At 39.6% G+C, this 15,070-nt stretch overlaps 1 protein-coding gene across 1 annotated transcript; it reads right to left on the reverse strand.

The window, feature by feature from the left end:
- Positions 1 to 790: 790 nt before the first annotated feature.
- Positions 791 to 14,092, reverse strand: arhgap31 (Rho GTPase activating protein 31). Its single transcript, XM_046041088.1, has 12 exons — positions 13,418 to 14,092; positions 10,613 to 10,715; positions 10,003 to 10,147; positions 8,020 to 8,102; positions 7,788 to 7,895; positions 7,490 to 7,632; positions 7,189 to 7,396; positions 6,914 to 7,035; positions 6,383 to 6,439; positions 5,632 to 6,276; positions 5,375 to 5,523; positions 791 to 5,071 (listed from the first exon to the last, which is right to left on the reverse strand). Exons 1-12 carry the CDS (start codon positions 13,515 to 13,517, stop codon positions 3,008 to 3,010), a joined length of 3,927 nt encoding a protein of 1,308 aa, XP_045897044.1. The 5' UTR covers positions 13,518 to 14,092; the 3' UTR covers positions 791 to 3,007.
- Positions 14,093 to 15,070: the final 978 nt, after the last annotated feature.

The following is a 15,070-nucleotide window of genomic DNA, read 5'->3' on the forward strand; positions in this document are numbered from 1 at the left end:
CCCCCCCCCCCCCCCCCCCCCCCCCCCCCCCAAAAAAAACCCTGCTTCATTAATAGTTAACCAAAACATTTTCACTGCAGCCTGTAGAGTGAAACACCCCAGATAGCAACAAATAACAGGCATGATGTCATCACACCACATAACTGGGTGCAGAATCACATCTGATCTCCAAAGGGCCCCATCAGTCTCCTGGGGCCCCTTGAATACTCCTCATTGACACAGCCGTACCACAGACTCTTTATATTGTCGCTTTCAGTTAGCTGCTTTCTGAAGGACTGCATGAAACTTCTGAAAATCTCAGGAGGAACAACATCAAGTAGTAGTAGTTGTAAAGTAAAACACATCTTTGAAAATGTATACCAAGTGTGACAATGTTTCCAAATGTTTTAGCTGAAATAAGGGAGAGAGAAGCAAAGCTCAACATCTAAAAGAAGTGCAAAGCAAAAAGAAAAAGAACAGACACATGTCCAGAGGAAAATTAATAACCTTAGTTCTTTCTATTGTACAGTATAAAACCTGTTTCACTTTGCAAAAACACTGCAGTGATTTACAAAGCTTGCATTCCACAGTTGGTGAAGACTCAGTAGTTTTCTCATCACTCTGAGTAATCTTTCATCCTGACTACCAGGTCATTCAGAGTGTGAAATATCACCTGCTATCTTGTCATTGTAATAATTGTTGTGATATTTAACCTCTGGGTGGTAAATACACAGGGTGGTTAAAGAAACTGCCAAACATCACACATTTGGATATATCAAGTAACATTTAACAAGAGAACCATTGACTGATATGATTTTCACAACTTTTATTCTCATTACTTTCTTTTATAACAAAACTCATCACGTGTCTTATGTACATTACTTGAGGTGCCGTCATCAGATAATTAAGGCAAAACTCTCATCTCCAAATCCTGCAGTCAGTTGTTTTTCGTATAATCACAACGGTTCAGTCAATCATTTTCAGTATCAACAAGTACACAAAAGTGACAAAACATATTTTAAAAAACACTTTGAATTAAAACACTACAATCATTCATCCAGTCCATCCAAACTAAAGCATAAAAACACTGTGACCTCAAAAACATCTACATCTTAAAAAAACAAACACTGTGACCTCCTTTAACATCCAAACTATGTTACGCTCATTGGCGCTCGACCACAAATAGCACAAAAGTAGAATAAATCAGATCCTGTGTTTGTAAAATGCACAGAAATGAGAGAAAAACCTGTAGATACCATCATCTGACTTTGACCCAAAGCACCATCTAAACCCAAACACATGGAATACAGTCAGTGTGCACACACTCAGCCTCCAGTTTACTTTTCATAACATCCGATACTCTTCCTGGTTCTCATTATTGTCAAAAACCAAACAACAAATTTAAAAAATGCCATAAAATACAAAGCAATTCCAGAAAATAAAGATACACATGTGGGTAAATACTATTAATCACATTTGTGATATATATATATATATATATATATATATCGTGGAAAAAAAGGAATTTCCTGTTAAATATTTGTTAAAAAAATCACATTGACATCAGCTTATCACAGAGCCAATAGCAACATACAGTATATTTAATAAGTATCAAGTTTACTTCATATCATGTGTATGCGAATAAAGGAATAAATAAACACATCTTCATCTACACGATCAAATTCATGGCTGTCAAACTGTGTAACAGTTTAATTGTCAGTATTCACTATGTGAAGAAGTCACAATCTGGTACAGTATGAACTCCTGCTGTTATAGGTCCATTAAATTCAAATAATCCAGCTGTACTGTATGTCATAACGTCCTTGACACACATGGGGTTTTACTTTAACATTATTTTAATGGAACTGAGTGTGTTGCAGCAGAATCCAGTATATCGAAATATTGTAGAGACAAAAAATATGAAGCCCTTGAACACAAAAAAGTATTTTGTGTAAATTTCCAGTGATTCACTAGAAACCTGGAGACCTGTCTCCACTGAAACCTGGAACAAAGTTATTTTAGAGGAGGCGGATGAAAAAGGAACACATGTAAATATTTAAAACAATGAATCCCTATGAATTAGACAAAGAAAACTTAAGGTCCACATACTAGCTTTTTGTGTAGTCTTCCTCAGTGCATGGAGCTTCATGACAACTGAATAAACTCCATCCTCTGAGGAAGACTGAGATGTGGTTTAAACCTCTGGAAAAAAGCTAGTAAGAGGACCTTGAGTTCAGAATTTTTCTTTTGTTAAGCTACTTTTTCCTACCAATACTTCACAGCAACTAATTTATTAGCAAATGGGTGTTATTTTGAACAGTCCAAAGCTCTGTGTTTGTAGAGAGTGTGCTTTAGATCTTTTATGGCAGTGATACACTGACTGTGTAGCACCACACATGCTGTGTTCGTGAGGGTAGACTTGATTGCTGTTTCTCAGATCTACTGTAACATGACATAAAACAAAATGGCTGTCATTCTTAAGGCACTTTTAAAAACATTTCCTACTTTGATCTCAGTAGAGCTGAAATGATTAGTCGATTAAAACGTTCGTCTATTGACAGCAAATTCATGGCCAACTATTGTGATCATGGGTTATTTAAATAATTATGTTTTTAAGCAAAAATGCCACTGGTTCCAACTTCTAAAATGTGAATATTTGCTGGGTTTTTTTCTACTTTATTATCTGTTTTGACAAAACCAGCCACTGGGAAACTGTGATGAGACTTTTGAAACTATTTTCTGATATTTTATAGACCAAACAAATAATCGACTACTCGAGAAAACAATCAGCAGATTAATGGATAATTTAGAAAATCATTAGCTGCAGCCCTAGATCTCAGTCAAGCTTAATCAAATACATCATGGCGTCCTCAATTGCTTCTCAAATACTTCAGAATCCAAATTTCAACAAATCCCTCAAGAAACAAAATGCTAAGATATTCATTAGGTTTTTATATCATCCTCCTTTCAGTTTCCACTGTAAGTTTCCTGGTATACTTATATACAGATTGAGTGACTGCACCTCCAGTCACTCAATCTGCCTGTGGCTCCTGCTGTCAAATATCATCGATCTCCTCTGTGGCTGGTAGAAACAGCTGGTTGACGTTTCCAGTCTCTGTCCACTTTTTGGTATAGTCATTTTGTTTTGAAGAGGGATCCCCTCTGGCGTCCTGAAATTCTCGGCCATCTCTTTAGAGAAGACATTCACTGCTGACGTGTCGTTCAGGCTCCTGATGGATGAAAGGAGCCTGCCGTCGTCTCCTGAGGGCGGGTAGTCCATGATGGGAAATGGAGGGCTGAGCAGGATGAGACTCTGAGGTCTCTGCCTGTTCCTAAAGGATGGCCTTTGTAAGACGTTCCCTCTGTTAGGTCTGGGACAGTCTACAAACACTTCCAAACTGGGTGCGTGTCTCCTTGTTATGACTTGCAGCTCTGGAGTAGACGTGGTCTTCACAGACTCGGCACATTTCTCAACATTTGGGTGTTTTTGGTGTTTGGGGGAAGGCTCTTTATTCTCCAGCTCCTCCTTTAGATCTGACATCATCATCTGAGGAGGTGTAGCGTTGCTTTTCTCTGCGCTCATTTTAGGATATTCCTTCTCTTGTTCTTTCACTGTGTCAAAATCATTCTCATGTCTGAAATGAGGTATCTGACTGTACTGCACCTTTGGAGGGACGACAGGCACGGCTTTGGCCTGGCATGTTTTTATCATGAAGGCTGTTCGCACCGATGACACGCTGACCGGGGCTGAATTTCGGCGTAGGGGCGCTTGCCGATCACTCAGAAAAAGCTCCAGCTCCAAGGGCAGCCCGTTGTTTACAGTTCCAGACAAGGCCGTTAATTCTCTCTGACAAGAGGAAAACTCTGATGAATTACGGTTCTGCTGATTAGAAATGTCTCTGATGCATCGATGCCCCAGGTCTAAATTAAGAGAATATGGCCTGTGTTTAAAAAAGCCATTTTCCTCTTTTTTCTCCAAAGCAGCTGCCTCATAAGACATCTGCCTGTAAAACCTCTGAGATGACACTGTATTCTTCTGTTTTGTTGTGCTGCTCTTTCCTGTGTGAGGTTGTGTTGCGTTACTGCTGTTCACACTGACCCGTGTAGGCGGGGATGGCAAATCCGTCCATTTAGTTTCTGCTTTGCTGCTGATAGTCTGAGGAAGGTTTCCTGAGAGGCGTTCAGTTCTCTTAATGAGAGATTGTTTATCATCATCAACTGAAGGAGATGAAATTTTTCCCTTCTCTAAGCTCACAGTTTCCCCACGAGAGCCGAAGGGTGATAGCTGGTTAAGAAACTCCTCCACGTCGGGTGAGTGGAGAGGACTGGTAACCCACTGCTTGGTGGAGCTAAGATCCTCCCAGGGCTCCACCAAGTCCAACTCCTCTGAGTTTCCTCCACATCCTTCGTCAAGGTGTGGCAGCTCCAGCGTTTTACGTCTCTCCTCCAAACACACCGACATCCTCTGAATCACCTCCAGCTCAGGAATCACACTCTTTGCGCCATCACAGGAGACATTTTTGTCTCCTTGATGAATTTCAGATTTCTCTGACTTTTTGTTGGTCTCATGTGCTCCTGAGGAGCCTTCAGCTTTTGGAGGATCCTCAATCATCAAAGGATCACTTACTTTATCTAAGCAGGTTTCCTTTAAAGGACGGTGGCACTGTTTGGTGGAAGCTGGCTCGTCTTTGTTTGAGGGTGTGATTTTTTGATGCAGCTTCTTTTCTTTTTTATCCACGATGTCAGCAGCATTTTCTGTGTTTCCATCAACAATCACGTCAAACGTATTGTGGCGAGTAAATAAGATGTCTGACTCTGAGGGCTGTTTCTTCGCGGAGTCTGATCCAGTGGTGACTACATGATCTCTCAGAGAGGTATTTGAAGACGGCTCCCTAAATAACAAAGACAGAGACGGAGAGCTGCGGCTTCGTTTTGATTTGACGTCCATCGTTAACTTCATGACCTCAGATGTACTCCTGGAGCTGAAAAAAGGTTTAAAAGTCTCATCCAGAAGGTCAACTTCAGGTTCAGTTATCTTCAGTTCTTGGTGGAAGTCAGGCCACAGCTGTTTCCCAGTAGAAGATCTCTTGTCCTGAAAAAGTGACAAACAAAAACCGAAAGGATTAAATAGATCCAAAATTATTCCACTATTCATCGAGCCGAAGACATGTGGTCATATGTTCACCTCTCACATTACCTTTCTAGAAATTTCAATAATGGGAGAGTTGGGAAAAAGAAAACTGTGTTAATGTGAAAACTATGTAATTATATGATTACAACTCAAAAACTGCATTTTTAGCTCTTTATCTTGACAAATTGAATTTGATGATGAAATCAAAACTTCAGCCCCAATGAAAGATTATGTAGTGGAAGAACAACTAACTACATGGTTTACCAGTTGCATAGCTATGGCCTGGCTGTGCAGTTCTTTCCCAGGAGATGGCGCTGCATCTGTGCCCTCTCTTGCATTTGTAAGGGACGGTGGTTCCAGTTCAGAAATATTCATCCCGCCTCGACCTTCTTGCAACACTTCTCTGCTTGTATCTGAATTAAAAAAAGTATGTTTTTTCATTGCATCCGTTTAAACATGTATGACTTTAACACGTAACGTACCAAGCCATTTTAAAATGTGATAAAGGAAGATGTCCTCACCCTCTGGTGGGACTCTAGAGGTCGGCTTCTCCGTGTTTTTATTCTCTGTTCCTTCCTGCTTCTTGGGTTCCAGTTGGGGGAAAGTGTTGCTCTTTCCCCTGTTGCTGTTCTGTTCTGAGCTCTCTTTGCAGGGTTTCAGAGTAGCTGCTTTGTCTTTGGCGTGCCCCCGGCATGGCGTGCTGTTAGAGCTGATAACAGCAGACACTCGCAGGGGCACAGACACAGCAAAAGGCTCAGATATGTTCACGGCTCTGCGCTGATGCCTCGGCGAGGACTCCAGGGGGAAGAAGCTTCCTGGGAAGGACGGACGAGAAGAGCTGTTGTGGGAGGAGCCTGAGTACAACATCCTCCTGTTTTTTGGAGAGGTGGGCTTGTAGCCACTGAGGTCATCACCTTTGAACACCTTCAGCTGCTCTGGCACTGTTTTTTGAGGGGGTGCAGGGGCACTTGGTGACCCCTTTTTGTTGATGTTGGAGCTCCAGCCACCTGTTGCCCCACCAGCATTGTTCCCTTTAAACTCCCAGTTTTGGTCGTGTTCACTCAGGTCATAGAGCGAGTCGGACCCCAGCGTTCTGGATTTTACATCTGGAACATAAATGCTGCCAGGTCCACCAGCTGGATTGTTTTTTCCTGTCCTGTCATCATCTGCGCAGTAAAATGGGGCAAAGACAAAATTTGTAGTTTGTTAAATGACACTATCACATTCATTTTGCTCTGTATTTAAATGACTTCATGTAGGTTTTAGCCCCACCTGTTGGTAAGGAGCACAAAGACTCCATGCTCCTGGATGGACGAAGACCTGCCTTTTCTGTAGAAGAAACACATTATCACACTTTGACAAAACATTTAAAGTATCCGGCAGCTTTAAAAATTTTAAAAGCACATCAGGTTACAGCTCAAATAAAAAATACTTTAAACCAAAAACTAAATTTTCCCCAGATTGTTTCACTTGAATCATTTTTATAGGCGTGACACTATGTAGTATTTCACAGTAAATATAATTTTGTGAGGCTGAATTTAGGTTGTTCTTGTTTCCTACACCAGGAATGATCTCATCGCTGCTTAGATTAATCTTCCAGCACCATGCTCTACTAGTTCCTATTCCTAGTTGTCCTTTAATGATAATCTTTCTCTTTGTACATGATGATGTTGCCAATCTGTGTTTGACTTGGGAAGTGAGCTGTTCACATTGGACTATCTTAGACTGCAGGAACAACATTTAGTTACCTTTACTTTAAATCTGATGATTGAGCATTGTTAACTTTCCTGTTTGACACTCTACCTGTTATCCCCGGTGCTCTTATAAACACACTGCCATTCCGGCTCAGCTTCCCCTTTGAGTCCACAGACCGACCCAGGTTGAAGATGGACTTCCACTTCTTCGACTTCCCAGAAAACTTTCTCCTAAGAGGTAAACAGGGATTATGAAGCCTAGCATATGACGAACAATTCGACTTATTCTGACAATACTAAATTCATGGTAAATACTCCGAAACACACTGTTATTACAAATTATACTGCTGATGGCTCAATAGACTAAACCAAAATCTGTCATACTTGCTGTCTGATATGTCTATGACGGTGTGGTAGAGCGTGGCAGTGCTGGTATCAGGCAGGCTGTTTTCTCGCTGCCGTTCTCTATGTACAGGATGGTTTGGACTCAAGGAGCGGGCCTGGGCTTCTTCCAGGCTCATCAGTTTCATTGGCCCACACTGGCCACTGATCGGGAGCGTGGCATACTTCTCCCCACACATCAAACTCGGTCCTGAAAAAGTATTACAAGTCAGTTTTTAGCAAAATCCCATAGCGCAACAAATTTCCCACAAAACAATCAGTTTGTATTTTTTGAACGTCACACCTTCTTTGGGTTTGATTTGCACAGAATCACTGCTGAAGATCTGCTCTGTGTGGTTTAGAATAAACTCAACCACTGACTGTTGTATCCGCACCTCCTGGAAAGCCATGTCTCCATTACTACATGATGCCTCAATGTCTTTAGATCTGAGAAAATAAGAGATGAAAATGAGAAGTGTGGCATCCTTTGAATTTCAGAAAAAAACAATGTTTTCCAAAAATGTCTACAGAAATTCACAAGAGGTTTCAGTTTGAATACCTTGAAAAAAGTGTTTCAAGTACATCTGTGAGTCTAAACTCACCTTAATAGATTTGGAGCCCAAACCAGAGCGAGGTTTCGTGTGTGCATGTTGGTCTCTGTGCTTAAGGTGGCAAGGTGGGCCAAGTGCTTAGTAAGGTACTCCAGAGTCCTGAGGAGAGTCGACAAGCACTTCTTGTCACATTTATTACAACATTATTTGTAAAGGCTAGCAAACAGGAGTATCATTTGTACAATTGTCTTTACAGCTTAGAGTGAAAAGGGCTGAAGTTCACCTGAAGTGAGGGGTCGGCAGTTCTTTGATGACCCTCTGAATGTGTAAAAGTCTCTCATGATCCCCCTGGACCGAGACCACTTCCTTCATGTCAAACAGAAAGATATCCATGTTAAAATAATTCACATATAGGGTCGGTAAAAAAAAAAAGATTTGGATGCTCGATCCCGGTTCTTCAGCAGCATTGCATTAATTATTTATTTTCAGTTTATGATTACGGTCCAGAAAATGATCTGATTTCTGAATTGGACTCCAATGGCTACTTAACCCAAAGTATGAACTAAATCCTCACACTTATGGTCTCTGCAGCTCTCTATAAATTCTGTCTGATAATGATCTTTAATTTGTATATGCATACTCTTAAACTAACAGAACATCTAACATCTGGTTTTTCTCAGGATTGATGTGTTGATGAAGTGAAGGGCCACTGCATGGCCCTGCAAGCCTCTATCTAGCTTCCTAACCCAGTTATCCTTGCTGAACAAATGTAAACAGATATGCTGGAGTGCGTGCAGTCAAACTCATGGCCCAGACAGCTGAGCATATTAACTGCATTTGTTAGTCATGTGTGAGGTCGTCAACGTACATTGTTGAAACGTGCTCTAGCGCATTCTTGTGCTATTATGTCTAATTGCTGAGGCACAAGGATTTACTTCAAAATAACATTTTATAAGTGTTTTAATTGAAAATACACACAATCAAGCACTCAGCCTACATAAAGATGTACGGATAATGCTCAGTGTCTGTGACGATTCATCTGGGTCATAGTTATCCAAGGAGTGTCAAATCAATGGCAACCGGACTTGAGTAGATGAGAGAGTAGATGCGCGAAGATGTTTCATCTCTCATCCAAGAGGCTTCTTTAGTTCTGAACTTCAGAAAGTTCAGAACTCTTGAATGAGAGCCGAAAAGAAATCTTCAATCAACTCCGGCTGCCCTTGATTTAACCCTCCTTGGATATCCTGCTCAAAGCTCATGTTGTTGAGACAGGTCATTCCTTCCAAGATAATTTGTCAAGAACAGCAAAAATGAGTTTTTGTGTTTCTCTTTCCTATTACACCATGTACAGAACTGACTTTTTATAGTGCTGGAGTTTTCAGGCTCGAGGATTTATGAATGCCAAGGTATGCAAATGGCCCGTCAAGGTACACAGAAAGCACAAACCACATCAGTTTGGTATTCCTGTTCCCTTCTCTCCCGCTCCTCTCTAAAGTCTCTTTCATTATTATATTTAATAAATGTAGAGATTGTATCACTCCAATTTTGGCCACACAGGTTGCCAGTTCAATTTTGAATTGATTTTATTGATCTTATCATTATATACATTATACATGTTTTCACTCTTGCTGGATTACAAACCTTAACCCTCCCCTCCGTGATCCATAAGGGCCAGAAACAAATTGTTTTCATCTTTGAACCAAGCATCAGAACAAATTGATATTTTCCAGAATGGCCGGGTAACAGGGTAGCCCACAAAAAACATAAATCCGAACATAAAACAGATCACAAACATTCAGTCTCTTACAATCAATGTTGTGGTATAGTATATGCAGGGACATCTTTTTGTTTCGATTATGAGGCAGCAACACGACTTCTTTTAGTAATGACAGTGATAATATTAATTAATCATACCGAGGTAAAATTAATGTTTTTGTATTATGCAAAACCTATGTTCTTCGCTTACAGTTCAATTGACATCTGCTAAAGTACTGTATTCTCCATGGATAAGAGATGAAAACAGCTGATTAACACTGAGCCAGAGAGATGAGGTCACACTCACAAAAGATGATAATAAATTAGGTCTCTACAGTGCTGACACAGATATATCAAGGGGCCATGTGGAAAAAATACTGCTTATTGATGTCTGGTGTTGCCATTCATGTCTGGTACTGATTACTGTTTGTAAAGTATGAATATAGAATAAATCTTTTATTTATTTTTCTCAGCTTAAGCAAAACTATGAATGTGATCTGAATGTACTCACAGTGAATCTGCTGTATAGCTCATATGTGAGCAGAGGATTGGGAAGCTCCCTGAAGTACAGCTTACATAAGGAACCCACACAGTGGATGTCCTGGAGGTACACTTCCTTTGTAAGGTCAGGGCACGCCTCAGAGCTGAATTCCTGCCTGCGCACACAAACACACACAGTTAACTAAATGCTTTGATTGTTTAACACCCATGCTATCTGCTGTTGCAGTATGTGGGAATGTCAGATTGAAGTCTATTCAGTCGTTGTTATGGCAAAAAAAATAAATTATAAAAACAGCAACAAAGATGCTAAACAAGCTCAATCTGAGAAAACAATATTATTTAAATTAAGTACAATGTCTGTTTTTTCTGCCCGAATGGATAGAAAATGAGCTGGACTAACACTCATGATTTAAGACAATAATATTTGATCTTGCATAGCTTCAATTTTTACTGAATAATTGGAGCTGCTCCAGTCATTTTAGAGAATGTGAATGGAGGCGATACATTTTAAACACTTAATGCTTTGTACTGAAATCATAGTTTTTTACCACCTGATGTCTAATATTTTCTATGGCTTGCCTTAAAAGCATTACTATACAGGCAAAGTGTTGCATGAGTACCTGAGGCGCTGGATATTTGAGGTGACCCCCGACAGTCTGTAGATCCCGTCCACAATTCCATGCTCCTCAATAAACTCTGCACATTTCTTCAGAACCTGAGGAACTGAAGTTAAGGAATTGAGTCAGTCATGCTGTGTTAGAGAAACTTATTTATTTTCTCCTGTTTCAGCTCCTTAACATACACGCTGGACTTGTTGGTTACATTAAAACTTAAAAGCAGAAGGAAACAACTGTAAAGGTAATTAATGTTTTAGCAGTAAGAATGCACATAAGGTTAACATCATGGTATAGGGTTTGTTCTACTAGGTCTGTTTTCAATTCCTTAGGGCCGCTGATTGTAGGTGGACTTTGACAGGAAGTTAAAAATGGTTTGTTTGTTTCAGAGGAAGGTTGACACACCCAGTCCTTGTAGCTGGTATTACTTACGACATTTCCTCTAATAGAAAATGTCTTTTGAAATGTTACCACTGACCTACAGTACATCACCTTCTGTACACAACAGTGTTTGGCTGCGCTTAAAAAACTGCGGCTTTACAGCTAAATCACATGATAAATCACACTGATTCAGTCTGACCACAACATCCCTTTAGCTAATATTAAAAATAACAATTGATTGCAAAGCACTTGGAAAAATTTGATAAGTGGATGTATTTTTAATTGCATTGGAATTTCTTTTTTAACAGACAATTAATCAGATGTCTAGAGTTAAATAGCAAAGATAAAGAATGACTTCCAATTTGATCCAAAAGCTTTTAATAGCATCTTACATGCACCAACAAATCGACTTTTAACCTCTAAGCGTGATATGAAGTAGTAATGGGTAATTAATGTGTCGGTGCAGGTTTAAAGAAGATATGTGATTTTCACACATGAAAAGCAATAGTTAGTATGATACAATTTTCTTTCATATAAAAAAGTCCAAAAGAAAAACGATAATTTTTAACATCTTTTGAGAGTTACAGTTCCATCCTTACACTTCTAAACCTTTTATATATATGAAGGAACATTATTTTATTCCATGATATCTCAATATATGTTATTCTATTGATAGTTACTTTTGTAGGCTTTTCCATTTGTTTCTTGGTGCTGAGTACAAAACTGATCATCCTCCACAAAACGAAAGAATTATTTCAGCAAGGGTTCATTTCTCGGTAATCACTGTGGACACCCAAGAATCTGCCATTTATATTCTCATTTACTTGACCTAAATGTACTTTCAGCGACATGCCTGTGGTCAAATGCTGGATGATGAACAACTCTGGAGCCTTCACTTAGTGCCTCTCAGTCTGCACTGAGGGAATATTTCTGCTTCTTGTAGACTGGCAACAAAATACAGTTTGATTTTGGACTGACTTTTAAAGACACTTTATGATAACACATGAAATGAAATCAATGCATGATGCTGAGGATGCAGCTGCTGCTCAGTGGTTGGCATTACAAAAATCCGTAACAGCCCTGCAGTCTACCTCTTTTTGTTAGGTTTAATAAATGTATTTTAAGGTAACATTGTTGTATGTTGACTTTTAAGGCTCAGGTGCAGATTGTCTGCCGATATTGAGAATTGCTTTTCTGAAATGATCATTGTTTAACAATTGCAATGTGACATAAATGTCACAAACAACCTGGTAGAACTACATCAACTTGATCACTTTTGTCTCTGTGAGACAAGAGGTGTGACTTCCACAACCTTTTTATGTCCAACACTAGATAACTCTCAATTACTAATTATCAATGTTTAAGCTCACAAATGTGAAGGATGAAGTGCATTTTCTCTCTTTAAAGAGTTTGATCAAGTATACCAAAAGATTGTGAGTATATAAGTGTGTAACTTTGTACTGTTGTCATTTGTGCAAGTGGGGTAAAAAAAATACATCAGAGAAATTCAATATAACATTATGCTGGATTTTGTGTGCAGTAGGGATGCTAAAATGGGATCTATTGCAACACTTGCTATGCAGGGAAGATGTGATGCACTAACAATCTAAAAAACACAATATGTCTGCTGAGCATCCACGACGGAGGGGTTTGACCCAAACGTCCTCCCTCACTTCCTGCGCTGAATGCTCCTCCTTACAGAGGGTCCACTCTAACAGGTCTTCCTTAAAGTTATCCTCAACACAGCTATTCATATGGCTCTACACGTGGGAGATTTCTGTTTGCTCTGTTTTTTTGACATGTCATGGTGCTCCCTAAAAAATCGCAAATGATGGTTGTTAGAAAAGAATAAGGCATACGATCAGTGGAAGCAAAAGGGATAAAGGGATTAAAGAATGAAACTTTCTCAAAAAAACCTGACTACATATTTGATGATACCTTTTGCTTCTATTCTTTTTTTTCTTGCCTCATTATTTTCTCTCATCCATAGGCAGCAGCTCCGCCCAGTCTTTTCTCAGACGCAAAACTACTCATAGGAACCACAGTCACTGTTGAAATTGACACAGAAAATGTAAGAGCCACACCCAAAGTCACAAATGACCATTTAATACAGCCAATGGCTGAATGAATGTTCTTACTAAATGTAATACATATGTATACCTACAATTTATTATGTAACCAACTTTGAACAAAGCCTATATTGGTTACATAAAGAACCTTTTTTGTCTTTTCTGTCTTTATTTTATAACATGATGTGTATGTAAAAAGTTATAATAATGTAGGAAATGACTAATAAAGCTCAATTCTCAGGATAAAAGTTCTCCTCTATGTATGAGTCAAGTAATTGGTGAAAGAAATAGTATTGTAGTTTGATTAAAGCTGCTTGTAAAAGAGTATTAGATTTCAAAGAAAGCTAAATAAAGAGTTTACCATCTTGTCCTGAATTCTGGAGATGTTCTATCAGGTCACAACCGAACGCATTTTCACTTCCTTTCTTTTTGGACTTCTGCTTAGTCCCTTTATTCTTCATGTGGCTCCAGTTAGTAGTCCAGATGATTAAAACAAACAGACCCTTGGAAGCACAGCGATCGATCCATCCATATGACCCCAAAAAACGTTGAGTTTGTAGGTCAAAAAAGCAGCCACATAGAAATCCCAGAAATCAGCTCACAAAAGTCTGCATCCGCTCACATTCTGACTAACCACACTGTCGGAGGCTGAGAGCAGAAGTGACGTCACATTTTGAAGTTTTAAAGTTCTTTAGATAGTCATTACTTCAAGTGATGATTATAGAAAAGACATGGTGTGACTGTCACTTTGCTGGGACGTGGCAGAGAGCAGCTTTATCTCTTAAGGATTTGCAGAAACAGCATAAGAATCGGCTGGTTTCCTGTTGTTTTTTTACCCCCAGCCAGTCTCTCTCTCTGTGCTCCTTTTTTATCTCCTCCTCTTTTTCTTCATTCCACACAGTCTCCCCTTTTCACTGGCTTCTCTGTAGCTGAGGAAGCATACATGTATCAAAAGAGGCGAATCCCCTCAGGAACATTAGTTTTTATTTTTAATCTGATTTTCACTGACTGTACAAATTTTCTGTTTAGAGATGGACTCGTGGCAGTGGTGTGGCAGGGATTTCTGAAATGTTGAGACTGTGTAAAGGGGAGGGAATTGAAGTGAGGGGAGGAGAACAGCTGACTTCTGTTTCTCTCCTACTTTAGGAATTACTGACCTCTTTTATTCAATGTTTTTTTTTTCATGTCCACAAACTCTGCTGCTCTCTGCCTTCCTGAATGCTCCCAATGTATACAATTTCCTGTGCAAAGAGCCCGGGCTCAAAAACAAAAACAGACGGGTTCTGAAGGAAGAGGGAAGTGGGAGGTGACTGAAGTGAGGGCCTGAAGGGCACAGATGGGAAATGGGGGGAGACTGGGGGGGGGGTTGGGGTGAGGAGATGGACAACACACATGGTTCTCATTACTAACTTCTATGCATTTCATGTTTTTCTTTTTCAAACTGGACTGCAAATGAATTGCAAAGACATAATCAATGAACGTATAGCATGGATGATAATCTTGTTAAGCAAATAATGTTTTCACCCAATACTTAATAAGTATCTTTGCTACTTCCTGTCCTGAGAAAATGTAATCAAATTAGATCCCTGCATTCTCCAGCGAAAGATCATGAAATACTCCTGGGCAGTTATGATGTATTCCTCATATTTGTAGTTGACGTAGGAAATTAAAGATCCCAAACCCTAAATTCCATAAATTGACTTTTACAGATGTAAAATATTACACCTTCCCAGAGGGGATATTTTAACAGCTAATCACTACTTGCACTGTATACCCCTGTTGGACCACTGTCAAACCACCACTAACCACAGTGATTTGACACAAGACAGAAAAGCTACGCTATGTAGGCATCAAACAGAATGTCAGACTAGCTTCTCATGTCTGCTGGAAACTTCGGACATAAAGTCTCTGGAACCACAGAAACCACTAACAGATTCCAACTTACAAAATGTGACATAATACTGGTTGGTTATTCAGCTACTGGCATACACTTGCTGATGTATTGTATTTACAA

Source organism: Micropterus dolomieu, linkage group LG23 (assembly GCF_021292245.1).
Source record: "Micropterus dolomieu isolate WLL.071019.BEF.003 ecotype Adirondacks linkage group LG23, ASM2129224v1, whole genome shotgun sequence".
In the NCBI taxonomy this organism is placed as follows: Eukaryota; Metazoa; Chordata; class Actinopteri; order Centrarchiformes; family Centrarchidae; genus Micropterus; species Micropterus dolomieu.